This window comes from Pantherophis guttatus, chromosome 1 (assembly GCF_059756535.1).
Source record: "Pantherophis guttatus breed Tessera chromosome 1, ASM5975653v1, whole genome shotgun sequence".
Lineage (NCBI taxonomy): Eukaryota > Metazoa > Chordata > Lepidosauria > Squamata > Colubridae > Pantherophis > Pantherophis guttatus.
In genome coordinates this window covers 41,741,421-41,769,059 of record NC_142063.1, presented here as the reverse complement: position 1 = coordinate 41,769,059, position 27,639 = coordinate 41,741,421, and the positions used below count along the sequence as shown (strand labels likewise).

The 27,639-nt window shown below is 36.1% G+C and overlaps 1 protein-coding gene across 2 annotated transcripts in view; it reads right to left on the bottom strand.

Moving 5' to 3' along the window:
- The window catches only part of SETD3 (SET domain containing 3, actin N3(tau)-histidine methyltransferase), a 59,895-nt gene that overhangs the window by 24,738 nt on the left and 7,518 nt on the right, over positions 1 to 27,639 (bottom strand). For both annotated transcript variants that reach the window (XM_034418448.2, XM_034418447.3), the window contains exons 2-6: positions 27,319 to 27,428; positions 26,909 to 27,001; positions 20,406 to 20,554; positions 14,073 to 14,145; positions 13,181 to 13,437 (exon numbers count right to left, since the gene is read on the bottom strand). In XM_034418448.2, the coding sequence (XP_034274339.1) occupies positions 13,181 to 13,437; positions 14,073 to 14,145; positions 20,406 to 20,554; positions 26,909 to 27,001; positions 27,319 to 27,421 (675 nt within the window). In that variant the 5' untranslated portion in view covers positions 27,422 to 27,428. The remainder of the gene's footprint in view (positions 1 to 13,180; positions 13,438 to 14,072; positions 14,146 to 20,405; positions 20,555 to 26,908; positions 27,002 to 27,318; positions 27,429 to 27,639) is intronic.

The window sequence follows — 27,639 nt, the reverse complement described above, 5'->3', positions numbered from 1 at the left end:
AGAACTTAGTTAAAATCATAATGACAGGAAAAATCTTAAGATGCTATTTAAAAACCTCTTAAAAAGCAGATGTTTTACTGAAAAAAATTTCACAAACGTGGAAATAAGAGATAGTTTGTTAGAGATTAACCTTTTAAAAATAGCAAACATTTATTTTAAAATTAACAATTTAAGCTTTTTAATGAACTATACATGTGATAAAATGAGTTTACAACATTATACACAATTATATTTACTTTTTGTAACTTTCAACTGAAAAGTCTTCCTATAAACAATTATATCAGGATTTATCTCTGAAGGACAGATGACTAACATGGCTCTGTCTCCATCTACTGACAGGATGCATGTAAAGCAGGATCAAAAACTTTTGTCTTAAAAATGCAAAAGGACAATTTTTTCTTAGGAAAATTTTCAGCAATGGTAATTAATCAGATAATTTTACTATATAGAATATAAAAGCATTGACCTTTAAAAGAGTAGCACATGCATTCTATATTAATAGAATATTTATAAAATCCCTTTCTGATTAAAAAAGCCATAACAAGTTATAGAAAATGAAGAAAAGACATTTAAATATTACTTTAATTATCTCACTATAGGTAAAAATCTTCATATTAACAGAGCAGAGCAGCATTTTACTTCTGATCAACTAAGGGATTTGAGTTCAAACCATCTGGAAGGCTATTTTTCCCAGGTTGTTTGCAACAGACTAGACCAAATTTACAAACAGCAAATTATTATTATTTTTTTTGAAAATAGGCAATAACACTGTAATCTAGCAGATGTTTGAGAACTGCACAGAGTACATGGAACAAAGCCTCCAGTAAGGTCTAGAAATGAAAATAAAACTCTTTTTGTTCAAGTGCCCATTTCCTAAGATATTCTGAATCCAAGATATATATCACCGGGTATCAGACACTGAAATATGCACACATTGACCTTGATAAATGTAATCAAGGTATCAAAGTTCAAATTACATTTGCTCAGTATTCCAATATAAGAGCATATATCTAGCTCTCTATCTAGTTGAACTATGGAATCCTTGGTGCTGTCTGAATGTGGTTGTTTGCTGGCAGATGTTTCATTATCCAACTACCAAACTCAGAGAGCACCAAGGGCTCCACATTTGCTCAGAATTTTCTTTCCTGTTGATAATATCCCATCTCATATCAAACTATAAGATATTAAAAAGGGAATAGATTTTAAAGTTAAAACACCATCCATAGAACAAGAAGTTCCCAAAACTCACATGGAACCAGTATAACCTTTGGAGTTATTCAAAATCCAAGAAAGAAAGAAAAAAGGATAAGTTGTGCCTGGTGTTCAAAATATATTTGTTCCAGGTTACTATCCTAAGCAGAGTACTGGAATAGTGTGCAATTGCTCATCTCAACCAGTAGCATGGTTAGGGGAGTGCCAAATATGAAGAATAGTGAATGGGACAATACAGCACCCAATATTTTACTGGGTGCCACAGTAGACCAGAGGTGTATGCTATAGTTAGCTACCAATGATGTAACTGTCTTTAAACAACTATAGGATGCTGTCCAGTCAAGACAGATTTGTAGATACGAAAAATTGAACTCTATGATCTGTAGATTGCACCACGAATTTTCTTATAAAGTTCTTTTTAGATGTATATAGTTTAGTAACAGAGTTGGAAGGGACCTTGGAGGTCATCTAGTCCAACCCCCTGCTCCCGCAGGAGACCTGTACTAGGGATTCAAACCGCCGAACTGCCCACCTTTCTGCTCAACAAGCTCAGTGTCTTAGCCACTGAGCCACCTAGTCAGATTTATTTATATAAATAAATTTAACTATAATTTATATAAACTGTATAAATTTATATAGTTCTTTTTATATTTCTTTTGTAGTTTGCTAGGAGGGTGAAGCAAACTAATCACCTTCATTCCTAGAAATAATGAAATCCAGCAATTAATATCAGATTTAATATTTAATACCCGTTTCTCTGAAAATAAGACCCTGTCTTAATTTTTTTTTGCCACCAAAAATGGCACCAGGTCTTATTTTCTGGGGATGTAATCCACTGGCTCACCTGACTTGAGCACGTCGGCCCCGATCTCCTTTTCGCTGTCAGAGGCCTTCAGGAACTTCTGCGGCTGGCAAGGCTTTCCTGAAGGCCTCTGTAGCTGATAACAGAGCTCCGGATCAAGCAGAGCTCTGTTATCGGCTGCAGAGGCTTTCAGGAAAGCCTTGCCGGCCTTGCCAGCTGCAGAAGAAATGGGCCGGTGGGGCAGGTATCAGGGTGTGGAAGGCCTGGCTGCAACTGCCCGAAGTTAAGTAATAGGCAGCTCCACCACCACCCCCATTTCCACTCTAGCTTAATTTTTACCTGTGCACCCTGGAGTGGGCGGGGTCTTGATTAGGTCTTATTTTGGGGGTAGGGCTTATATTGGGTACACGTGTACAAATCAAGCTAGGACTTACTTTTGGAGTAGGTTGTATTTTGGGGAAACATGGTACTTGGTTCTATTGTAAATGGAAAACAAGAGTAGTCATCCAGATCAAAATGCAAACCCTATTTTGAATATAATTTGAAATTACTTTTGGGGCAAAGATGTATCTAAATAAGATTATTTCGATTCCAGAAAATAAGTGAGAAATATAAACTATGATTTATAAGGTTTATATTTGTTCACTTACCAAATCCAAAACGGTACCAGCAAAGTGTAAATGTCCAATATTACATTTTAAGGCAACTGATGTTTAATAATTAAATAGTATACAGCATATTAAATACAGAGGAAATGAAGTTCCATAGATTAATACAATAATTTTTAAAGCCTGCATTTTTTCTGAGAATCTCCAGAGAGGTACGTGCACATTTCTAGAAATCTTTCTCCCTCCTAATACATCACAGGAAATACTCCTAATACAAAATTATACTGTCTCACAGCAAATTTATTTTGTATTTTTGAAAATGCAGTATTTTTAACATATGTTAGCATATCTTAGCTGAAATGATCAAGAGAAAAATACTCTGATTAAAAAAATTGATTTAGCATGCAGTTTCATTTCACAGTCCCTCTGTAAAAATGAAATCTCCCTAACAAACTCTTAATAAAACCTGTCAATATATCTAGAAAGAAAAATGACACAAATGCATTAAGTATTAAATACCCTTGGAAAAAGTCACATATTCCATGAATTTTTGATGTACTATCTTGACATTAATGTAAAACCTTGATATTTATAATTGACAGATATTTAATAAAGTATAGAATATGGCTGCTGCATAGCATGCAAATTTTTCAGGTTGATCAAAAGGAGATAGACACTTATTCAAATGAAGCAACCTGTTGATAAATGGCAAAACTCAGATTACGTTTGTATAGTCTTAGTTTAAGAAATAATATGCCCATTTTATTTCAGATAACTCTTAATACATGATAAAATTATGATGCATTTTTAAAACGTGCAAGTAAGAATATTATGGCAATTGTTTAGCTAATAAGTGCATGCTACAATGTTGCAGAATAGCAATAAAACTATTTAAATGGCTATTTATAAATAAAACTGTTTTGGAAACAAGCTATTTAAATCTCATAGGATAATAAAAATGGTGAACCAAGATTCTCGGATATGCAGTACATATGCATTTATTCAGAAATCCACACAAAGTTCAAAAAAGCTTTTTCTCAGTTTGTATATATATGACAGTGTTCTCAAAAGTAATGGTTTCAAAATGGATATTCCGTTTTTGTTAGTTGCTTGGAAAATTGGCTCACTTATATGCTTAACACCATATTCAGATTATAATTAAAGAGCAAAGTCCAACTTTTCTGCTATTAATGGGAATTTGATCCTAGCACTTACCACAACAGTGTGCATGTTGTGTATCTGTGTGACACACACAAACACACACACTAACAGCAAGGCAAAATCATAGAATATATTTTAATATATTTATATTAATATTTAGAAATATTTAGAAGGGACTTGGGAAATCAAATTCTCTGCTCAATACAAGAATCCATTATTATAATGCTCTAAAATAAACCAATCTAGACTGCTATTTATTTCCTTCAAAGAAAAATCCACTAAGTCTTGAGACAATCTGTTGAATAGCTCTTACCATTAGACAATTCTTCCTCATGTCCAATGAAAATCTAATTTAAACCTATTGTTTTTTTGTATTTTGGAAAACTCTGAATAATTCCTCCTCAGCTTCTATATAATAGTCCTTCACATGCTCAAAGACAACTATTATTATATCTATCTGTAGTTGTCCAAGTACTTTAAACACTTATATGTCAACAAAGAAAAATATTTTATTAGATGGAACACTCTAATTATGGCATATTTTCCCCATCTTAACCATAAATTCTTGCATTTATACTGGCATTTCTATTAGTTGTCTTATTTTGATTTAATTAATTTCTGGTGCCACAATAGAAAAAACTGCTGACACTTGTTAACAGATGGGACCAGAAATATACCTCACCTACAGGAAACAACAGAGCAGGAACAGATAACCAGAGAGACATCCCTCAAGTAACCTAAATCCAAGCATGAAACACTTTAAATGTAACTACCAGCACCTTGAAGTGAACCTGGAAGCATACTGGCAATCAAAGCAAGCTCGCAGAGCAGAGGTGCCACATGCGCCAAACAATGTTCCTGTTTCTTTACTTCTTGGTTGATGTAAAACCAAAGATATTTGATTCGGTTTTATATTTGTCCATTCTTTGAGAGGCAAATTTTCAGCAAAATGTTAGGAAATTTCCTGATAGGGCTATGCTTCTGAGAGTTTATCATCCAATAGACATCAAGGTAATTCCCCACATTACTTTATGCCTTTTCAAAAGATCTGCAGTTTACTTCAGTACAGAATCGTTCTCAATTTTCCAACTGGTCAGGAAATTCTGGACACATCAACACCATTACTTTGGTTCATTCCTCTGGTTTTTCTATTAGCATGCTTAGTACACTTCTCACTCAAGCATATTTTAAAAGCAAGTGAAATTATTATAGAACATTGCTCAATAATTTACATGCTTTTTGGCATGATAGCCATGTGTGAATTGTCATGAGTAGGCTAGAACTTTTAAACTGATTAAGGTTACCACCGTTAAAACAAAACAGCGACAGTGCTCCAGTTAAGGGGAGTGAAATAGAGTGGAACTTGTAGTTATTTTTTATTATGACAAGCATGTGCCGCATCAAGTCAGATTGTTTAGGCCAGAAGTGTAGAAGACAACTCCTTTCTAATTTAGTTAAATTACTAATTTCTAAAAAACATACGTCCCTTAAGCAGTTTAATAATGCTCAAAATATGCATCTTCTTTTATTATTTCACTCCAGATTTATCAGATTTCTATTGTGCTTTATTTTTATTGAACATTCATAACTGCTGTTGCATCAAGGAGAAAAACATTAAATCCCAACAATACACTCTGTATATCTTTGGAATAATATGATTAACTCATGAGGCACGGAATCTTGAACTACAGATTACATCTCAGTGGACAGAGTTGCTTTCTGGAATGCAACTTAATCTGAGAAATATATACTGTTATTCTGTTTTAGCTGCCAAAATGAAAGCTCATTGGAATCTGTGGCCAGGAGAGGGGTTAAAAACCTCATCTTTTAAAGAAGAGTCTCAATAGACCTTAGTGTTTTGTAGTCAACATAATATTTCTCCCCGGTGTGGTTTAAAAATGTGCAAAAACAATTTCATCTAATATTGGCATATACAGCTTTGAAGCATAGAGTTTTCAGTCAAAGTATTCAGGGAGATGATTTTAATGGAATTGTAAGTCATTAAGAGCATCAAAAATAAATTAAAAGTAGTTATGTTGGCAAGCAGGGTCCAAAATACAGAAAATAATGGTTTCCCAAATGACAAGTTTTATGATTTTCAAATTGGAAAATTCTTATTCAACCAATGAACTTTCCTATTGATACAGAAAAGGGACTTAACAGATGAGGTTGGGAATGCACCATGAAATACAAAATCCAATAAAAGACTTAACAAAATAGATTTAAAGTTTTTGGCATGGAGAAAATTCACTGTCAAACAAATGTGGGATCCCCTGGCATTTTATCTACAATTGAAGGAGCAAAATCAGAGAACCAGAGATTTCAGCTGAACTCACTCATTTAACTTTTCCTTTAACATTGTGCTTAAAATTCCAAACTCCCCAAGACTCTGTGAGTATGCCAACGATTGACTAAATCTGTACCCTACAACAGTCAATTTACACCTGCCGCTATCATAGTAAACAGTAAATTTAAAACATCTATGGAAAGCTTAGAAATATAAAATAAAACTTCCTAACAGTCAAATAAAACAAAAGAAGGTCCTAAACTATTTAAGGCACTTTCTAGGACAGCTCTATCTTCAATGTGGGATGTACTCAAGGATGGCACCAACCTGATACCTACTGGGCAAGTGCCCCAATGTTTTCTGATCTATGCTTCTGCTATTTAACAAAAGAAAAGTCAACCACTTTTTTAAGTAGTCTGTTTTCATCACTAAATAGCTGTAACCATTAGGAAGTTTTACCCATATTTAAACAAATTTCCCTTCTCCTAAATTTCTACCTTTCAGTTCTAATTCTACTCTCTAGAACAGTGGCCCCCAACCTTTTGAGCACCAGGGACCAGTTCCATAGAGGTTTTTCCATGGACTGGACGGGGCATAGTTTCGTGTGCTGCCTGCATCCAGCAGATGGGGCCTCGCTTGTTTGCCTGGACCGGTTTCTGGCATGCTGCGGACTGGTGCCAGTCCATGGACCAGTGGCTGGGGACTTCTGCTCTAGAACAATGTAAAACAGCTCTTATCAATATTAATCATCTCATCTTCAAGATAAATATGCTTTTCAGCTATTCCTCATACAGGAACATTACTTACAACCATAACTATGATTAGAATTTCTGTTGCTATGCAAGGCAATCATTAGGGAAGTCAAACCCAATTATGCAATATCTTTTGCTGAAGTCATTAAGCAAATCCAGCTTCATCCATTGACTTTGCTTATCAGAGGTCTGTTGGAAAGGTTGCAAATGGCAATCACATGACCCAGATGTAGGAGGTGAGCAGGCTGAACCCAAGGGCAGGGTCAAATGTATCATCAGTTTAGAGTCATTGCACTCCCTCAAAATACCCAAGTCCAGCCCCCCCCGTGAATTCCACTGACCATTATCTAGCACCAATTTGGCTTGACCATTAGTAAAACAGTGTCTTGTATATAGGTAGCATGTAAAAAACTGTTAGTGCTTTGAACTCAACTGTTTCCTAATTACTTGCGCCTGACATCAGGATACTGTAACCAACACTAATACATGCAGGCTTCCAAGCATCTGACTCCTTATCACATGACCACATGGATACTGCAATAGTCAGTAAGCCATAAACGGCATTTCCAGTGTTGCCTTAACTTCAAATGGTCACTAAACAAAGGTTCATAAGCCATGGACTACCTATTTTCCCAATCCAGCGTTCCATCATTCTATATTACTGTAATTTTATATGAAAGATTTATAATTTAAGTATCATATTTAGTGCTCCCTTTTCCCATGTTTGCTCTTTTGATGAACTGTTATTTTTTCATTCCTTTCAATCTGACACTTGAAAAAGTTTTCATTCTCTTATCATTTATACATTGATGAATGTAATGTTCCTCTAGCTTTTTTCATTTTGACATTCTTGCTCCTCCTCTTCTTCTTTGCAGAAATTCAAACAACACTAGTATTTTAATTTACTACAGCATGTCATTTTCTAGGATGTTATTCTTAGGATTAGAAAAACAATACATATGGAAATATGTTATTAAAAATATGAAAGAGCTTCTATTATTCAATACTTTATTGCATTCTCTTTTCAATCTGGCAGAAAATAGGCACAGCTGGGAGGCTATAGCTCTGCTTTTATATACTAAAGTGCACACAATGATAATATAAGGCAGTTTTTCCTTCCATAAAGCTACAAATATGTCCACGTGCAGAGAAAGTTAAAACAGGAACTGCTGGGTTTCCTTTTAAGACATAACCCAAAATCTCTGTGTTCAAAGAGCAAAGAATCTTCACTGTATATGTCTATGAACTGTATGGCTCCCTCTTGTGTTTATTTTATCATATTTCAAATGTTCAAAAAACTAAGCATTATGCAATAAACATGTGTTCTGTTCACTTTGCTGTATATAATTTGTGCTCATAAAATGTTAATGGCAGCAACATATATTCATTTAAATAATGGGGAAAGAATTATAAATACATACACATTAAAATAATCTGAAGAATCCCACATACATTAAGTTTTAAACAAGCCTAATACCTATTTTTTCTCTTTTTCTTGAAATTCAAGCTTAAGATATTTTGTCAATTGCCTTATGTCTATTTTAGGAATTAGACTACACTTCTGGCTCTTTGCTAATAGCAACGGCTATTTTTGAATATATAAACTTGTACAAGAGATGTAGAAGAAACAGCATCCCTCAGTTTTCAAGTGCACTCAGAATAATTGCAGTCTAAAAGTGCTTAGAAATAACATCTTGAAAATTTACTCCTGCTTTTATCAAGACACTGTATTATTGATTAACAATCAAATATGTGATTATAAACTTTTGTATTGTTTGTAAACCAACAAGCAGACTGGTGAGATATATAGAGCTAAACAGGAACTAGATTTTAGATTCAACTATATTACAGATACAGCTATGGTTTTCCCAGTTGCAATGTATGTATGGCTGTGAAAGTTGGACCATAAGGAAGGCTGAGCGCCAAAGAACTGAGGCCTTTGAACTATGGTGCTGGAGAATACTCCTGTGAGTCCCTTGGACTGCAAGGCGATCAAACCGATCAGTCCTAGAGGAGATCAACCATGCTCTTTAGAAGACCAGATCCTGAAGATGAAACTCATCTACTTTGGCCACCTAATGAGAAGGAAGGACTCATTGGAGAAAAGCTTAATGCTGGGAATGATTGAGGGCAAAAGAAGAAGGGAAGACAGAGAATGAGGTGGCTGGACGGAATCACTGAAACAGTCGGAGTGAGCGTAAATGGACTCTGGGGGATGGTAGAGGACAGGAAGGCCTGGAGGAATGTTGTCTATGGGGTTCCAATGGGTCAGACACGACTTTGCGACTAATAACAACATATTACAGAAACATCACAGGGCAAATCTGGTTTACATGATTCTTAAAAATACATAGATCATAAAGATGTATATACCTTGCTACCCTTTTAAACCATTTCACCTTCCAATCAGGTACAATACTATTATTAAAATACTAGGAATTTATACTAGTGAATAATAAATATACACTATCCACTGATATTCCTAACAGCACTTATAAAAGCATGTCAGCATTATTATCTCTCATAGTGAAAGGGCAGGAGGAGAATGACTTACCTGAGTCTATTCAATGACAAAATTCAAAGCAGAGACTTTTTGATTTGTAGTCTTTTGGCCACCAAAAGCGGTCTGGGCTCTAGTTAACTATACCGTATGTCCTCTTCTAGAAAGCCATGCTAGTCACCCACTATGTACCTATGAATCAGTTTTTCATTTTTATTTAGTAATTAACATTCCATGTGAATCATGCCATCTTGTATTTTAAATTATTTTTAAATATTTATTTCTACAAACATCCTTCTTAAAATCAGCTATTTTCTCAGTTTTTACTGCAGTCTCTACTGTGCTATCCATTAGAGGGAATAATATGTAATTGAATCCAACTCGGTCATGGTAAGTCAATTTTATGGTATAATGATAAAGAGTACACCCAACAGTAATATAACAATAGTTATACCATAAAGCTTGTGATACTACTACCGACTTGAAACAATTTTAGACAGAACACACATTTTTCAAAGTTCTTCTGAAAGAATACAGACACTCTATTGTTCCTTCAAAATGCATCTTTCACTTTGGAATGCTGGCATGCTAATGATCACACTTGTCTACTTTTAAATGTCAGTATTACACATAAGATATAATCTGGATATCATGTCACTTGGTGGCACACTTTATTAACTTTGCACTAGGGTAGCATATGGCAGACATACTTTTTTAAAAAAAACATCATTTAAAACAACATTAAAAGTCTTGCCTGGTAAAGTGTTGCCAGGTTTCTTTTTTAAAATGCTGGAGCTTATCTATGACATTGGCGTCTCATTAATATAGCACCTTCTGTTCTAAAGGGAGGAAACTTGAATCTTTCAGCCTTCACCGTTCTATCACAATATCTTACAATTTGTCCAGGCATGTTTTAAACTGCCCAACTAAAAAAATGCCACCAGTACTGCAATTTTAGAGCAACTAGATACATTAAGCAAATAAACTAAAGACTGACTTCACATAAAAAGAAATATTAAAATAAGAACAGTTATTTTAGACTAGAAAAGAAAACTTTATTGTCACTTTAAATGTACATTAAATAACATACATTAAAATGAAATTTGCTGCATTCAGCTCTCAAAAGATAGCCATTATGCATTTACACACACACACACGACACAGAGAAACACCACAGTCTAGTTCAAATGTGTACATGGTGAAAAAAAGGAATCCTGCAAGTGTACAAGATGGATGGTACATGGAACAAAGCTGTTACAGAATCTAGTATTCCTGCTGTAGACACTTTGAAACCTCCTCCCAGAGGGGAGAAACAGACTGTGAAGTGGGTGTATGGGGGGTCTCTAACAATGTTTTGAGCTCTAAGCACATAGCGCTTTTAAGCAGTATCCTGAATAACGGGAAGCGAGCTTCCTATAATCTTTTCAGCTGTCCTTGCCACTCTCTGTATGGACCTTCTATATGAGGCATGCTACCACCAAACCAAACAGTGATGTAATTTGTTAAAATGGTCTCAATCGTGCCTCTGTAAAAAGTGGCCAGGACAGAAGGAGAAAGATGTGCTCTCCTCATCTGATGCAGGAAATGCAAACACTGGTTTGTACGCTTCACTAAAGATAGCATATTTTTATATTGTCTGAAAAAAACTGAATATAGCTTTAAAAGCAATCTGGGACTACTTTGTCTAACCTAATTTTCAAAATGTTTTTATGATAATACTAACACTAGGTACAAATCTTTCATTTTAAAATATTAAAAATGTTCAAAACCGTTGTAAATTGACATTACAATTCAATAAAGGCAGGCAGGCACTAGAATATATTTCAACAGAGATTTTATTTCATTAAACAACAGTGTTGAAAGATTTTACTATATGATATACCATTTCTATGTAGGAAATATTCTTTTCAATAAAAGCTTAATGCACACTGAATAGTTATCTAAGAAGATTTTGGTTGATTTTTAGGTGTCACAAAATCAAATCTAATAAGGAGTTCTGTCACTATGTTAAACATTGAGAATATTTTCTTGTCTTTGCAATATAAAGCCTTAGTAACTATGGACACATACACAAAAGTTGTGGAAAAAGTTAGGTACAGCACAGGGAACAAATGGCTAGAAGCAGAAGCATTTAGAAGAAAATTGTACTGTGAATTAAAAGGCCATGATGCCATGACACCAATTTATCAATGAAAATATACTCTCCTGTACTGCTCTACCTCGCCTGTAAACGTGCTCCTATCAAAAATCTTTGCATGTACTCAATCTATAGATGTATTAAGTAAAAGAACATAGGATTCAATTTCATCTCTGCAAACACTTAATTGTATAAGAGATTCAGTAGCTTAAGTTGTATTATTTTATACATGGAGTTAACAAAAAGGCCACAAATACAAAGAATCATAACAATGGTTCCCTTTATCTATCCCATCCATACATAAAATTATGGAATAATAAAGTACAATGTACTTATCTACATCACCCAGCTCCCAAGATCCTGGCCAATCTACACATTTGGTATATTTTTATTCATAAAACAGTTTTGATTACAAAGTAAGGTTTATAATGTGCATCATTATTATAGTAAGTTTATTTTTCAAAAATTCAGCTCCTAAATATTTCCTGTGTTGTTTTAAAGACTCCCCACCCCCACCCTCTTTGAGTCAGTCTTAATTCCTGGTGAACATAGACAGATAAATCCATGCAATTAATTGGCAACAATTTTTGTGAAATGATTTGCCATTGCCTTTTCCCTGAGAGTAAGAAAAAGTGGTCCAGCTAGTTTTATGCCTAAAATAGGTATAGAACTCATTTCCTCATCTTCTAGCCCAGTGCCTTTAACCACTGCACTGAACTGGCTCTTTTAATAAAGTTATCTTTTTTAAATGTTCTTTTTCTATCTCTTCTACAATTCCATAGTACCTTTTCTAATAATTTATAAGGTCTTACTTTTATTTTCTCCTCTACCTATTGCTACCTCTACCTTTAACAAGATTTTGCTTTTGTTTACAATTATTCCCTCCTTCCTTGCATAAGAAAGTTCTCTTAATAATCAGTTAATTAGACATATTTGGGCTATTCCTGCTGTTGTCAACTTCCAAATCAGCTAGGGCAGACAAGGACAGTCTTGTCAATCGTTTTACTACCTTACACAGCTTTACTTGTCTTCCCCTCTTCTACGAACTTTAGATCAAAAGTCTTTTCTTTGTCTACAATACTTAAGATCATAGCCACCTATCTGCTGAACAATGACAGCTCAGAAAGTCTCAGATCTTCCCTTCAAGCTTTGCCCCTTTTGCCAATGCAAAACAACTTTTCTCCTCCTAATGGACAGTATTTTTTCTTTAATTCTCTTAACCTCACCACACCATGCTGCATGCCCTCAAAAAGTATAATGAAATATGGAACTCATTTGTACAAAATAGAATAAAAAGCATGATATATAAGATATATCATATTTGCATTAGATAATTATATAGAGAATGGTAATTTTTACAGTTGTAACATATGTTCTATATTTTAATTTTTTGTATTTGAACCTATTATTTTTTGATAATGTAATATATATTTGTTTTGTTCCCTTTTTTGTCATTTTAAAAGCATTTAAAATATTTTATAAAAAGTTCTATATAAAAGTATGAACTTATATGATCTTGAAACCTCCAATAGCAAAAAGGGTAGACATGACAAAATTTTTCTGCTAAAACATAAGAATATATTAAAAAAAACAAGCACTACAACAATGTGAATTTTTTTCTACACTATTCAAAACTAATACAAAATGAAACCTTTTAAATGTATTTACGTGTTTTTAATGCATATAATTCATATTTATTGCAACTTGTTTTAGCCTCTTACCTGTACAACTTTGTAGAAATAGGCATATTGTCGGGCAGTATTTTTATACTGGCTAAAAATATCGTGTATGGCCTGAGTTGACTGAAGATATTGAACTTCATCTTCCTCAAAGTAAAGAGCAGTATTATATTCATTTGGGAGGGTCTGGATATAAGGTAGCCAGAAGGAATTAGGGTTGTATCGTTCACAGAGAAGATGAAAAGCTAATGTGATATTGCCCATAGCTTGGAGAATTCGATCTTGAGAATATAGAGAACCTTAAAAAGAAAAGAAAGAACCCTGTAAGAAAATCTTAGTCCCTCTAAAATTAAGGGGGGAAAACTTAACATGTATCTATTTTATACCAGAATCAATTTATCTCCTATCATAGGAGATAAATACACAAGACAATAATTTAAATATATATCATATTAAATATTAAGGAGGAAAGTACTGCAATGAAAAAATACAAAGGTAGCTTTTGTAAAAAAAGTATCACTATGGTTCTTTATTATTCCTAAGTCTTCTAACATAACATAACATTAAATCCACTGACACAATTTAGGTTTGTGGGATTATCTTCCTTCATTATATTATTTCATTGATTAAATTTTTTTCTGAGATGAACACAATAAATTGTAGTGATATGACTCGGGCAAACATTTATAATTAAGAATACTCAAACATTTATCAAATTTAGGAATTTTACTAAAATTTAAATCTTAACACAAATTCATAATTTCTCTCCAAGTTCCTTATATCATTACTTAAAAACAGACATTTAATTATTACTACTGTTAAACAAATGGTTGTCTATTAATTCTACCTGAGAACTTACAGCATTGTTCCATAGAAAACATCTTATAAATACACCTTAGATTTATCTGTTAATACTTTCAAAAACTCTTCTTACCCAGGATTGAATTTTTAGCTGACTCTACGGTCATTAACAATTTTCTGGGAACCCAGAGAAAAAGTTCTTCTGCCTATAAAAGCCACAAAAATAGTTCACAATATTATATATATCAAATAAACATAACATTTTAGATAGCAACCCAGCTCTTTTTTTGCAAACTTAAAAAATATTACATGAGTTGCATGTCTTATCTATTGGGCTTCCTAATGGATATGTTCTTGGTCACAAGTTAGTCATGTAATTGTTATTTGCCTAGGCACAAAATAAGAGATTGGCTTGCGTGTACAATTCTCTTTATGTGGGCTATTCCATGCCAAATGAACAAAGGAAGAACTATGTCAGACTCAAATTTCTGTAAATGTTTTCAACAAAATAGCATTTAGCAGTTAGAGTTAGAGTTAGATTTAGAATAGAATAGAATTCTTTATTGGCCAAGTGTGATTGGACACACAAGTAATTTGTCTTGGTGCATACACTCTCAGTGTACATAAAAGATGCATTCGTCAAGAATCATAAGGTACAATACTTAATGATAGTCATAGAGAACAAATAAGCAATCAAATCATATTAGGAAACAGTCAATATAAATTGTAAGGATACCAGCAACAAGATTAGAGTCATACAGTCATAAGTGGGAGGAGATGGGTGATAGGAATGATGAGAAGATTAATAGTAATGCTATTAATAGTTCATATAACCCAGTGGTGAAATCTAAAATTTGTTACTAGCGGTTCTGTGGGCGTGGCTTGGGGTAATGTGACTGGGTGGGTGTGGCCAATTTCTTTTTTACCTTTAAAACCATTTTTCTACAACTTCTTCTGCAAAGAGGTTGTTAAAAAATGCTTTCAAAAGGTTCTGACGATCCCAGCTGAGTTGCCTGATTGGCAGAGACTTTTTTTCTTTTAAATGCCTCTGACGATCAGGCAACTCAGCTTGGATCGTCAGAGGCTTTTAAAAGAAAAAAAAGGGTTCTTTTCTTTTAAAAGCTTTTGATGATCCCAGCTGAGCCGCGCGATCATCAGAGGCTTTTTTTTTTTTACTTTTAAAAGCATTTTTTCGGCTGAAGAGGTTGTAGAAAAAATGCTTTTAAAAGTAAAAAAAAGCCTCTGATGATTGTGCGGCTCAGCTGGGCATGAGGGCGGGGGCAGGGATTTTTGCTACCGGTTCTCCGAACCACCCACCTCCATCACTACTGGATCGGGCGATCCGGTCCGAACCGGGAACATTTCACCCCTGATATAACCCATAGTATTTTACAGAACTCTCTGGCCTGTTTACAGTGTCAGGATATTGGCCCCAACAATTTTTTTTCTTTAAATGACGGTAATCCCTTGCAATGAGGAAGAGTTGGCATGATTGGAGTAGAGCACAGGTGTCAAACTCTCCGCGTCACATTGCTGTCATCGATTGTAAGGAAGATGAGCTCAGTTAGAGAGGAGCTATCCTATTTGGGTTATCTAGTCTTGGCAACTTAGCTATTGAAATTTGATATTGTAAAATTTTAATGTCATCTATCATATATTTTTAGATTTTTATTTTTGTAACCGTTTTATCCTTTTCCCTTTTTCTTTTCTGTTTTGTTTGAAAAGGCCTTTGGGCTATTCAATAAACTATACATCTCACATTGCTGTCATGTGACATTTCGCGACGTTTTTCCTTCGTAGAGCTGGGGGGGCGTGGCCCGTGTGTGACGCATCCAGCTGACAGGCTGCCAGTTTGAGACTCCTGGAGCAGAGCGTTTACTGGCTGGATGTCCCTTGATGCCTATGCAGAGCTCACAGCAGATATTTTCTCTCTGCACCCAGAATTATCTGAGACTACCTAGGATTGAATTCAGCTTCCCAATTGTGGGGCAAGAGCTCCACCTCTAGGCCACCACACCACTCATACTGCCCAACAATATGGGTCCTCATTTTACCAACCAAGGATGGAAGGCTGAGTCAACTCTGAGTTTGTCAGGATCGAACTCCTGGCTGTGGCCAGTTAGATTCCAATACTACATTTTTATCATTGTGCCACCAGGGCTCATAAAAAAGGAAGAAAACTTTTATATTTTCTGGCTACAGAAAACGTCTGTGATAACTTGCAGTAGCTAGTTTTGCAGTAGTTTATCTTAGATAGATAAAGGCACAAGACAAGCATAGAACTAGATCTTGACGTATGACCATTTGCTTAACAATGATTTGAAGTTATGACAGCACTGAGAAAAGTGTTTATGAAGTTATTTCACACCATCCAAATGGTCACATAATCTCAATTTGGGCTCTTGGCAACTGACTTGCATTTATGATGGTTGCATGGTCCTGCAGGCACGGAATTGTGATTTGTGACTTTCCAAATTGGCTTCTAACAAGTTAACAGAGGATTTTAATGATTATTACATTTACTTAATGAGATTGATGACCTGCTTAACGACCACACTGTTTAGCAACCAAAATTCTAGTCCCAATCATAATCGTAAATCTAGACTATTTGTATTAGCTTTCTTCCTAACTATTCATTATCATTCTGGAAATATTGGCAGAAAAGGTTTGAGATGATAAACAAATGCCAGGTCTTAAAATCTGTGGAGAGGAATAAGCTTAAATGTTATGCAGCCAAAATAGTATTAACTATTACAGAACTACAAAGGGCAATAAAACAGTTGATGAAAACAATTCACAACTTTTGAGAATTCTGTGGATATAAAATCAATGACCATAAAACAAAAATAATTAGAAGATATTTAACACAAGGAAAAATTAATATCTTGTGTGAAGAATCTGGCTGTCAGCTAACCCATTCAATAAACCATCTACATTTGATAGATAATAATCAAGAAATATATCAAAATTGGAAACACATATAGAACTATCCAGAGAATTTTGGAAATTAAATTTGAAATGAAATCACATTATAAAACAATTCAATATATTTTGCAACTGTTCATAAATGTTGTACTTGGCATTAATTGCACAATTTAAGCAATATTATGTTAATTAACATTTTAAAAAATTATATTTAACACTAATATAATTTTTCTAATATCATGTTAACAATTTCTAGTTTCTATTGCATAAATACCATTATTCTCAGCTATCATCTATATTGTTTAATATATTATTTGCATTTTATAATATAATAAAAGAATTATTGGTTTAACTTTGGAAAAAACCGCTGGGTGGGGTTTGCACTCTGCTGTGCAGAATGGAAAAAGCTTTCTCATATACGATTTAGAAGCATGTCACAAAGGGGTGTTTTGGCACTCTCCAGTCCATTTAAGCGCTTTATGCTTTTATTTTTATTTTTCACAGATGGAGGCAGTCCCATACAGCCTGGTATCCAGGCTGGGCATGCCTCATGAAGAGCAGGAGCAAGAGGATGATGGTGAAGGTCAGCTGGGACAGAAAGGGGCCAAAAGTGCACTAATGGGGGATGGGCAGGAGATGCAGCTCCTGAATTTTTATCACGATTGCATGAGTGCTGCAACAGTCATAATTTTGGGCATGGATCATAAGTCCATTAGTTCAGTGCTGTCAAAGATTCAAATAATTACTGAACAAATGCTTGTAAGTCAAGGACTACCTATTTTAATTATTGTAAGGATAAATTCTGATGTTAAGTATGAGGGAGGAGCACTAAGAAATATAACAGAATTTGAAATACTTATACAAAATCAGTACCATCTGTTAAGGCGGTATATATAAATTATTCAGATATGATATGGAAGGGGAACAAATAAACTGCATGATAAAGTGGATAGAAAACTTTAAAGAACTAGTCGCAACACAACAGTGGAAGAATTATGGTCCAAATTTATAAAATTTAAAAATCATATGTAATATTGATATACACTTATCTTTAAAAGTTTAATTTAGCTAAATGATCACAGTATTAACTATTTCTAGTTTTAATGAAATAAATAGCACTGTACTCAGTTATTATCTGTATTCTAAAATGTATTATTCAGACCTAATGCAATAGAATAAACTTGAAAAAAATTACAGACATTATATATGAGATTTTAATTGCATTTTGGAGCATGACATCTCTGAAAAGGTGAAAATCTCTATTTTTCCCCCCTCTGAAATCATATATTGAGGAGAGGTATGTGTTTATGTGCCTTCAAGTCAGTGTTGATTCCCAGTGACTGCCTGGACAAGTTACTGCAGTTTTCTTGGCAAAGTTTTTCAGAAGCGATTTGCCATTGCTTCCTTCCTAGGGCTCCATGAAGAGAAGTACTATCATACTAAATATGTACTTGTGTGTTTAGTAACTCTTAAAATAATTAGTTGCTTAAAATTTAATATTTATATTATTTATTTCTGTATGTTGACTTTTATATTCATCATGGACATAATGAAATTTATGAGGTGAACTGACCAATATTAGTTGTGTGAGCCAAGTAATTCCTAGGTCCACTTCTATACAGGATGAGATTCCTAACAGATGTTTTTCTTGAAAACTAATAAAGGTGGGATATAAATTAATTACTGTATTTTTCAGTCTATAAGACGCACTCCCCTCAAAAAAAAAAAATGGGTGGAAATGTCTGTGTGTCTTATAGAGCCAAAGTTTCCGAAGCCCCGCCCACCTGCTGGCCTCTACCCTTCAGGCAATTTTGGCCTCTGTGTGCCCCATTTTCGGCCTCCGCGCACCCCATTTTTGGCCTCCGCACGCCATTTTCAGCCTCTGCACATCCCATTTTTGGACCATTCCAGGCAGTAAGGATCGCCACCGCTGCCTATTGCTGCTGCCAATTGCCACCACCATTCAACGCCAGCGATGATTCCCACTGCCTGGAAAGACTGAAAACGGGACACAGAGAGGCCGAAAATGGGATGCCGTTGTCGGAGGTGATCCCAGCAGCCTGGAACAGCTGATTGGCAGTATTCTGGGAGGCCAATCCAACCGCCAATCAGCTGCTTGTGCTAAATCAGGCTGTGATAACGTGCTGAAGCTGACCAGGCTGTTTGCTGCAAGGACGCTAGCCAGATGAATACCGATGGATGCTGGGAGGCAGAAGCAGATATTTTTTTTCTTGTTTTCCTCCCCAAAAGCTAGGTGCATCTTACGGTCCAGATTGTCTTATAGCGCAAAAAATACTGTAATTATTTAGTATCTAGTACCATTTCTGAAAAATCTGGCAGGACTGTAAGCACTAGTGTAAGCTACATACATTTTTTTCTGACCAAAATAAGTATATATTTCAGAGTAAATTAACTTGGTTATTGTCATGCCCCCATCAGAGCCTGAATCTGCGGAGGAAGAAGAGCCGGAACTGGAGCCGACAGAGATTGAGGGGGTGGCTTCATTGGCTTCGGAGGAAAATGGGGAGGAGCAAACCCAGTCAGGCCAGGGCCTTTCAGGATTGGGACGGTTTGAAGACACGGAGGAATGGGGGCAGGATTAACAAGAGAGTCCAAGCAGTGAACATGACAGAGCTCAGGCAATGAGCAAGGACCACCCCCACCTGATCCTAAAGCACGGAGAGTGGAGAGAAGGCGAGAACAGCACAGACTGACCCAACTACTCGGGAGGAGAGCACCCTGCCCCTCTTCACAATGCACACCTGGGGACTGAGACTTAAGGAGACGCTGCTGTCAAGAACGAACGCTGAATTCATGGAGTGTTGAGTGCCAACGTTTGAACTTTCCTGGATTCCTTGCATTCTTTCTGGCTTTCTGGATTAATTGTCTTGCTCTTTTGCTTCCTGGCCTCCTCAAGTTGCCTTGCTGGATTTCTTGCTTTGCAGCCATTGTGCTCACAGGATTGGGCTGGACTATTTGCAGCCAGAGGCTGCCGGAGGTGTGTGTGTGTGTGTGTCATCACTTTGCTCTGAGAGTTGCCAGAAACGTGGGAGCGTTTGGGGAAATTTGGAGAAATAAAGTAGTGGTTTGAACTGCCAGCTGCCTGTGTTACCTCTGTGCCATGCCCCGAGTCATCAGTTATATTTGGAAGAGAAGAAGTATAACTTAGTTCTCTGACAATTATAAAAAGCTGGCAAATCTATCCAAGCGTAATGAAATATTGTGACACTTTTTTGCCATCCCTTAAGCAAAGGAGGGCATACATAGGCAACCACCAGCATTTCAATCATAATCTTGCAGTATTCCAAGATTGCAACAGTGAAATCCAACTTTAAAATACCCATTTTAGGAAATCCCATTTTTCATGGTATTCTTTCCGTCCAAAATTATGAATAGGAATGGAATCACACATTTTTCTCTGTGGTTACCTATGGTATATTACTTTTTAAAGACATTCAGATTATTTTGATTGAAGCAGGATTAAATATTTAGAAATAAGTAAGTAGAAAAAGATAAAAAAGCAAAGTAATATTTTACTCACTTTTATATCTTGTGTTGCTTTTAATCCAAAACCCTCTTCTCCAAAATTAGCTACTTCAAAACCATCTGTGGCTGCACCATTCTCTCCAGCCCATTTTATTAATTCAGAGAAATAATCTTCTCTTTTTCCATCAAATATAATAGATAAACCTGTGTTCACATTTAATGGGAGACAAAAATACACAACAAATTCCTATTAGTAAGCCTATGTACATTATTCATTTATCACTGCTATTATGTGGAAAACAGTAACGAACTCAAGAGTGCATCCTGAGTGTATATGCAAGCAAACTACATGTATTTCTGAGCTGGTTGTATTGGCATCAATAGTTGGCTTGTGACAGCAGGGAAGGAGCAGCACATTTTATGACAGCTGGAAGTGCTTTATGGGCCATAATTCCAAATGACCATAAAATAACCAAGTCATTAATCACGACTCATTCAGCAACTGTCCAAAGTTACAATAGTGCTGAGTGAGTAGTACTTACAACCAGTCTTCAAAGTCCCAGCTGCCTCAGCAACCCCATGATCATGTGAGCAATCTAGGCACTTAGTAACCATCTTATACTAACAATGATTGCAGTATCCCAGTCACATGATTGCCATTTGTGATCTTCCATCTGCCTTCTCACAAGTAAAGTCAATGGAGAAGCCAGTAGAGAGGATTACAAGTTGTTCCTGTAAATAGTTTTCACTCCCAACACTTTCCTTTTTCCCCTCTCACAGTCCACAGCACCCATTCTCCACCTAGTTGAACTCACACCTGGGTGCAGAAGCCACCCATATGCCTTCTCATCCTTTGGAACATCCACCCCATATGTGGTCATACTAATGCCAGACTGCAGCAGCCACATGCACAGCCTCCCACTCTTCAGAGCACCCACCTCCAGTCTAACTCATACCACAGCAGCCATTTACCTGCACACTAGCCTATTTGTGAGCAGGCCAGAACTTGTAACTTCCTACCAACTTCCTCACTAACTTTGCTTGTTGGAAGCCAGTTGGCAGTCACAAGGAGGACTTAATGGCCTGTAATCTTTGCTTGACAACACAACATGACTGCAAGGATTGCTGTAGTCATTTTCCATCATTAAATGAGAACTATTTATTGTGGATATGTGCTGCTACAGAGTTGTAGTTTAAGAAAACGGTTTAGTTGTGTATATTAGTTTGGGTAATGTAGGCAATCCTAATCATATAAGGTAAGATTATAAATTCTATAAACTGTACAGTCAATAATACATTTGGACTCTTTTGATATCCCCAGTTCTATATGTTCTATAGCTATATATAGAATACATATTCTAAACATGTTTTTCATGTGGAATCATAGAATATATAATGTCAAGGGAAAAATATTACACTAAGTTAGAAAAAAAGTTTAACTTGGAAAATATAAATAGAATTCAATAGTATTTCCTGTTTGCAGAAGTGCATGTTTGGTACAAACAAACGTCAAGGATCATATGAATGCTGATACCTTTGTATCATTTGTTTTTGTGTATGACATTACTCCAATTTGTTGAAAATCATTCCCATTATTAATGGACATAAACTTGAGAGAAGAACTGAAGCTTTAGCTAATGGTTTAACATTAGCCTCAATGCACTAACCTCAACTTTAGGTACAGGTATTCCTTGCTTAATAACTGGTCACTTAGTAACCATTTGAAGTTATCATGGACTCCTCCCAAAATATATTAACAACCTGGTTCCAGAATTCCGATGTGGCAGTCCCTTCCCCCTGTGGCCACACGATTGATTGCATTTTGGGCACTTAGCAATCAGTCCCCCTTTATAGGCAGTTGCAGCATTCCATGGTCACATGACATGATTTACAACTTTTGCAGGGAACTGGCCTTTTGGGCCACTTGACTGTCATGACTTACGATGAAACTGGTCTCATATGAGCATTCTTCCCAAAACAGAGGTAAGGGTTCCTTACAGTATTTGGGCCAAGATTGTAGCATGGAAAAGTTTTAACACTGCTAGTACTAATCTGCCTCTGATTTTAAAAAATGCTTGATGACTATTGAAGAACCTCATATCAATGGGAGACATAATCACAACAGGCCCTCCAGTTTTCTTGGGATGGAAAACCATTCTCAAGTATTTAAATGTGTTTGCATTTTGGTCTTTGGAATAATGACCATGACTTTAGATTTTTGCAAGTGGATTATATAATTCATTGCCTTCCTAAGCCTTATTGGACAGCAACAGTTTGAAGAATTGCATCATCTACATACAGAAGTTTCACAACTTTGCACCTTGCTAATTTGGGGCCATGATAGTGTGACTTGTTCATTGATTCAGTCATGGAATTAATAAACAAATTAGACAGGACAACTTCTGTAATGCATGCAGAGATAGAATCTGTGTTTTGATAATGGAAAGAATTAACCTGACAAAGACTTAAACATGAATGGGTTAACTCCACTTCTTGCTAGAAAGCAAGGCTTAAACATTTTGTCACCCAAAAGAAGCTATCCCACTTTTGTACTATGAATTGACTTCAGAAAAAGGCAGTCAAAATGAGGTTTATTATGTATTCATGTATACATACTGATGTAATTATCAACAAACATTCAATACAGAACAATGTGGTACATTGGTACAATAGACATTAGGGAACATAAACATTCCCTCAGAGTGGCTGTAGTTATTTATATGTAATTCTTCCTAAGAAGGTACTGGTGAATCCACATTGGTGACTAAAAGGGCACAACATGTTAAATCCAAGTACCATTCTCAATCACCTGAAGATAGACAACAGAAATGGATCAACTTTAGCAATATTCCAGGGGCAATTAGAATGATTGAAGGCACCTTCCATATAACAGATAACCCAAAGGCTGCATCTGCTTATGCAAACTTAATGTTACTGGAAAGAAGATTCTGACCACAGTTTTTCCCCACAAATGTCCATGAAGAGCTATTGAGGTAGCCGATTCTCTAAATAAATGTTAATGCTACCAGGCAGCTACTTGTTACGAGTCAAATGGGCCAGCATAATGTATTTCTTTGACTTTGGGTGAGTTTAGGCCAGTCCCCCTCTCAGCCGAACCCACCTCATAAGGTTATTATGGGGAAAATAGGAGGAAGGTATGTTATGTTCACTGCCTTGAGTTATTTGTAAAAATAATGAAAAGGGAAATTTCCCTGATCCTGGCCAATATAATGTATTCCCTGCAGATACAGGAATACATTACTTGTCTCCCTCAGCCAATTGCCTTGTAGGAAATGGAGTCTTGAGTTTCTATCCTCCTTGATGTATTTAAAATGAATTCTTAGGGTTTTACCAAATATGCTGTTTGAGATGGGAAAGATTTGGCTGGAAATTCAGGAACATGATCTCCTATGCCTTACAACAGTGATCCCAACCTTTCCGGCTTTGCAGACTGGGGGGGGGGGGGGGGGAATGGTTAAGCACGAGCAGAGGGTGATTGTATGCAGTTCCATTTGCAAGAGCAGATGCCATGGAGCTGTGATGGCGAACCTATGGCATGCGTGCCAGAAGTGGCACGCAGAGCCCTCTCTGCTGGCATGCATGCCAGGTCAAATCTCCCTGGCGGGTTTTTTTTTTGTAAGCTTCTGTTTCCCTGCAAACGACGAAACAGAAGCTCATAAAAGAAAAGATCTTACCTCTTGCCACACTGCCAGTGTTAGGATGCCCCGCCTCCCGCCAGCCAGCTGGTCTTCAGGTCTCTGCTGCGCATGTGCGTGTGCATGTCAGCACATGCGTATGTTCATGCATGTCCACGCATGTCCATACATGCATGCGTTCGCGCACCTTTCAGTTTGGGCATGCACGTGCACAGTTTGGGCACTTGGTGTCTAAAAGGTTCGCCATCACTGCCATAGAGACTTTTCACTTATATACAGTAATATCAAGAGCTATGGACTCCTGGAACCAGCAAAGGCAAGCAGGAACATTCCTTCTCTACATAGTTTCCCTCCCATGCTATCTTGGACAGATTAATCAGCAAAACTGAACAGAGAGCATCTGATTATTAGGATATATGAGGTGGGTGCCTTGGGTAAATGAACATGCATGTACTTCTATACACAGAAAGAAATGTAAATTGAAATTTGAATAAAAATATTAAAACTTTTGTACTGTATATTTATTTACATTATTAATTTGCAGTTTTTATAAACCAAATATTTTCATGCACAACTGTGAAGAAAACCTCCAAAGAAGCAGTTTCAAGTTATTCTCCCACTAGTCTTTTAAATTGTGAATATGCATGTTGAATCCTTCAGTGAACAGTTAAGATGGAATAATTTTTCACTATACAAAATGAAAGAACATTACTTCCCAAATTGATCATTAAAATTCTCCACACTCAAAATGCATTTTGATTAAACTTTTTAAAACTTCACAAATAAGAAAAATAAATATATAAATACACTTATCTTTAGAAATAAATTGTTGATTTCATTATAATCATTACTAGCAAATGAAAATAAATCAGATTATCCACTAATAAACAAAGATTTTTAACAAGGTCCCTGCCAACATAAAATCTTGCTTTAATAAGTGACTATAACTTTTGGATAAATAACCAAATAATTAACTGTGCATTGTCAATACTTTTCTGCAGCATTGTGAGGCTAAAAAACACTAAATTTCCTTTCATTTTTTTATGTACCTTTTTAAATGCACTTTAGGAAATATCATTTGAAAATGTTTCCCCATTTACAACTACAAATTGTAAATGAAAATTCGAAATATTATTTTATTACAACACTAGATGTTTTTTAAATATAAAAATAGTATGTCTTAGAATACTAGTATACATTACATTAATGACTCTGATTTTCAATTAAAAAAAAAGGTAGCTCATGATTGAACCGTGGAATCCCAGGTGGTCTCAGAACATGATTATTTTCTTGCAGACGTTTCATTACCTGGCATGGGAACATCTTTACTGCTAGAAGGAAATGGGTTTTTTTGTTTATACACAGTACTTTGCCTTTTGTCAGTTTGATGAGGGTATGATTTTTCGCCTTATTTTTTGATTAGGCTGTTGTTTTATACTTGATTGTTTCTCTGAGTTGGTAGCTCCTCAGTTAGGGTATTGTTTATTGCTTGCTTGTTTGTCTTTTAATCATGTTTTTAAACCTACCATAGGGCAGTGATGGGGAACCTTTTAGGGACCGAGTGCCCAAACTGTAACCCAAAACCCTCTTATTTATCGCAAAGTGCCAACACGGCAATTTAACCTGAAGGGCAACGTAAGCTGCAGTGCTGCCTGCATCACGCTAGACTGGGGAAGGAGAAAGCGTGAGTGACCCAGTGCTGCTTCCCTCCAGCCTTTGCCCAAAGCACCGCACCGCACCGCACCAAGAGGCTGAAGTTGGAATTTCTGCCCCCGTCTGACCCGTGTGTACCTTGGCAATGGGACTGTTTCTCTCCGCCTCCTTTTTCTGTTTTGTCTGCTGGATCAGCGCAGAAGGACGAACCTAGCTTTGCTGCCCATTGCAGCTAGGAATCTCAAAGCCAAGAATGAACATTTGTGTTGTAGCCAGCCCGGGTGCTTAGATCGGCTCCTTGAAAACTCCGTCTCTTGAGGAGCCCGACCGAATTTTTTGCATGCCACTCATTGAGGCAGAGGGTGAGGGGGGGGGAGCTAATAGGTGGCCAAGCTAAGTACTTGAAGAAACTCAGCTGGCCGGTGGGGAGACGGAGAATCCCAACACCGGTAGCTCTGCAGGGAAAAAAACTGTATTTTTGCCAAGCCGACACAGGGTCGCATAGTGGCTCCGCGTCGTAATGGGCTTCAGGAGAACAATGGGATCCTGTCTCCCCCATTGTGAAGCGCGCGAGTGAAAAAGTTCACTCAATCAATTCCAACTTCGCGAGATCTTTTTCTTTCACAAGAAGTTGGAATTGATTAAATGAAACGTGATGGAGAAACGCGATTGCCGCAGGACTGGGGTGACTGCATGTGTGTCCACAGAGAGGGCTCTGTGTGCCATATCTGGCATGCGAGCCATAGGTTTGCTATCACAGCCATAGGGTATATGGATTTAGCTTGGTCTGGAATGCCTACAGTTTCCCAGTTGAAGGTTAAGTGTTATGAAATTAGGGATACAGAATAAATAATAGCCTAATCAAGTAACAGTCACAGATAAAATTATAGCGCTATCAATTTTGATAGGGTAAGCTAGTGTACATAAACAGAGAGCAAACCCAATTCCTTCTAGCACAGAAGATGTCACCTAGCCATGTAACTAAATATTGAAATGTAGGCAAAAAACCCACCAATCATAGAAAGCCAAGGAGTCAGATTTTGCTTGGAATTTATTTATTTGAATCTATTTATATGGCCACCTATTTCACAAATGCAACAATGGCAACTGAGAATGATGGAAAAATATAACATAGATACAACATAAACAACACATTTCAAAACCAATTTACTTAAGCTGTTATTTTCAGAGCAACAGAAGGCAATTAAATATTATTTCAATGCTACTTCTTACTGCTTTATTCACATACCTTTCTGCTTTTTACGAATTCTCTCAACAAGAGCTCGGATCTGCTGATATTCCTCCCACTCTTTTCCAGGACCGGGAGTTGGGCTGCTACATTCTGAAGCATAAGCAAAAACTCAATTGTGTGTGTGTCTATAAATATGTATATATCTATCAGAAAATCATTATACAAATGTAAAAATAAATTCTATTCATTCCAAATACTAGAAATATAAAGCTAAAAAACCTAAACATCTCCCTAAATATTTCAGGACACAATATCAGAACCTGGAAAACAGAAGACTTACATGCAATTGATCAACAAAAATATTCTAAACAAGCATTGATTCCATGTTTGAATACTGAACATTTTTTCTTATCCATGTAGATTCTTATTTCCTTACCCTGCCAAAAAATTTAGGATAATATACTTACTCTGTAACAATTCACTAATCAGATTCAATATCTCCTTTGGAGAGACAGCTGTTGTAGCTCCAGTACCTGACTTCTGTGTTTTCACTCGGCTTTTTTTCCCCATCTTCTAGCTTTAAGAGAATAACAGTCAAATAAGCAGCATTCTTTAATCAATATATAAGATTCCTTTTTTAATAGATATTTATCAAATTAAAGGTGAAAGAAAGTGGAAATGAAGAAAGGTTAATTAACTCTTTAAAATTATATATTTGACTTATTTAACTGAATCTGGAAAAACTTACTATGAAGTTATAATTATAGCAAAATAGCAATAAAAGTACA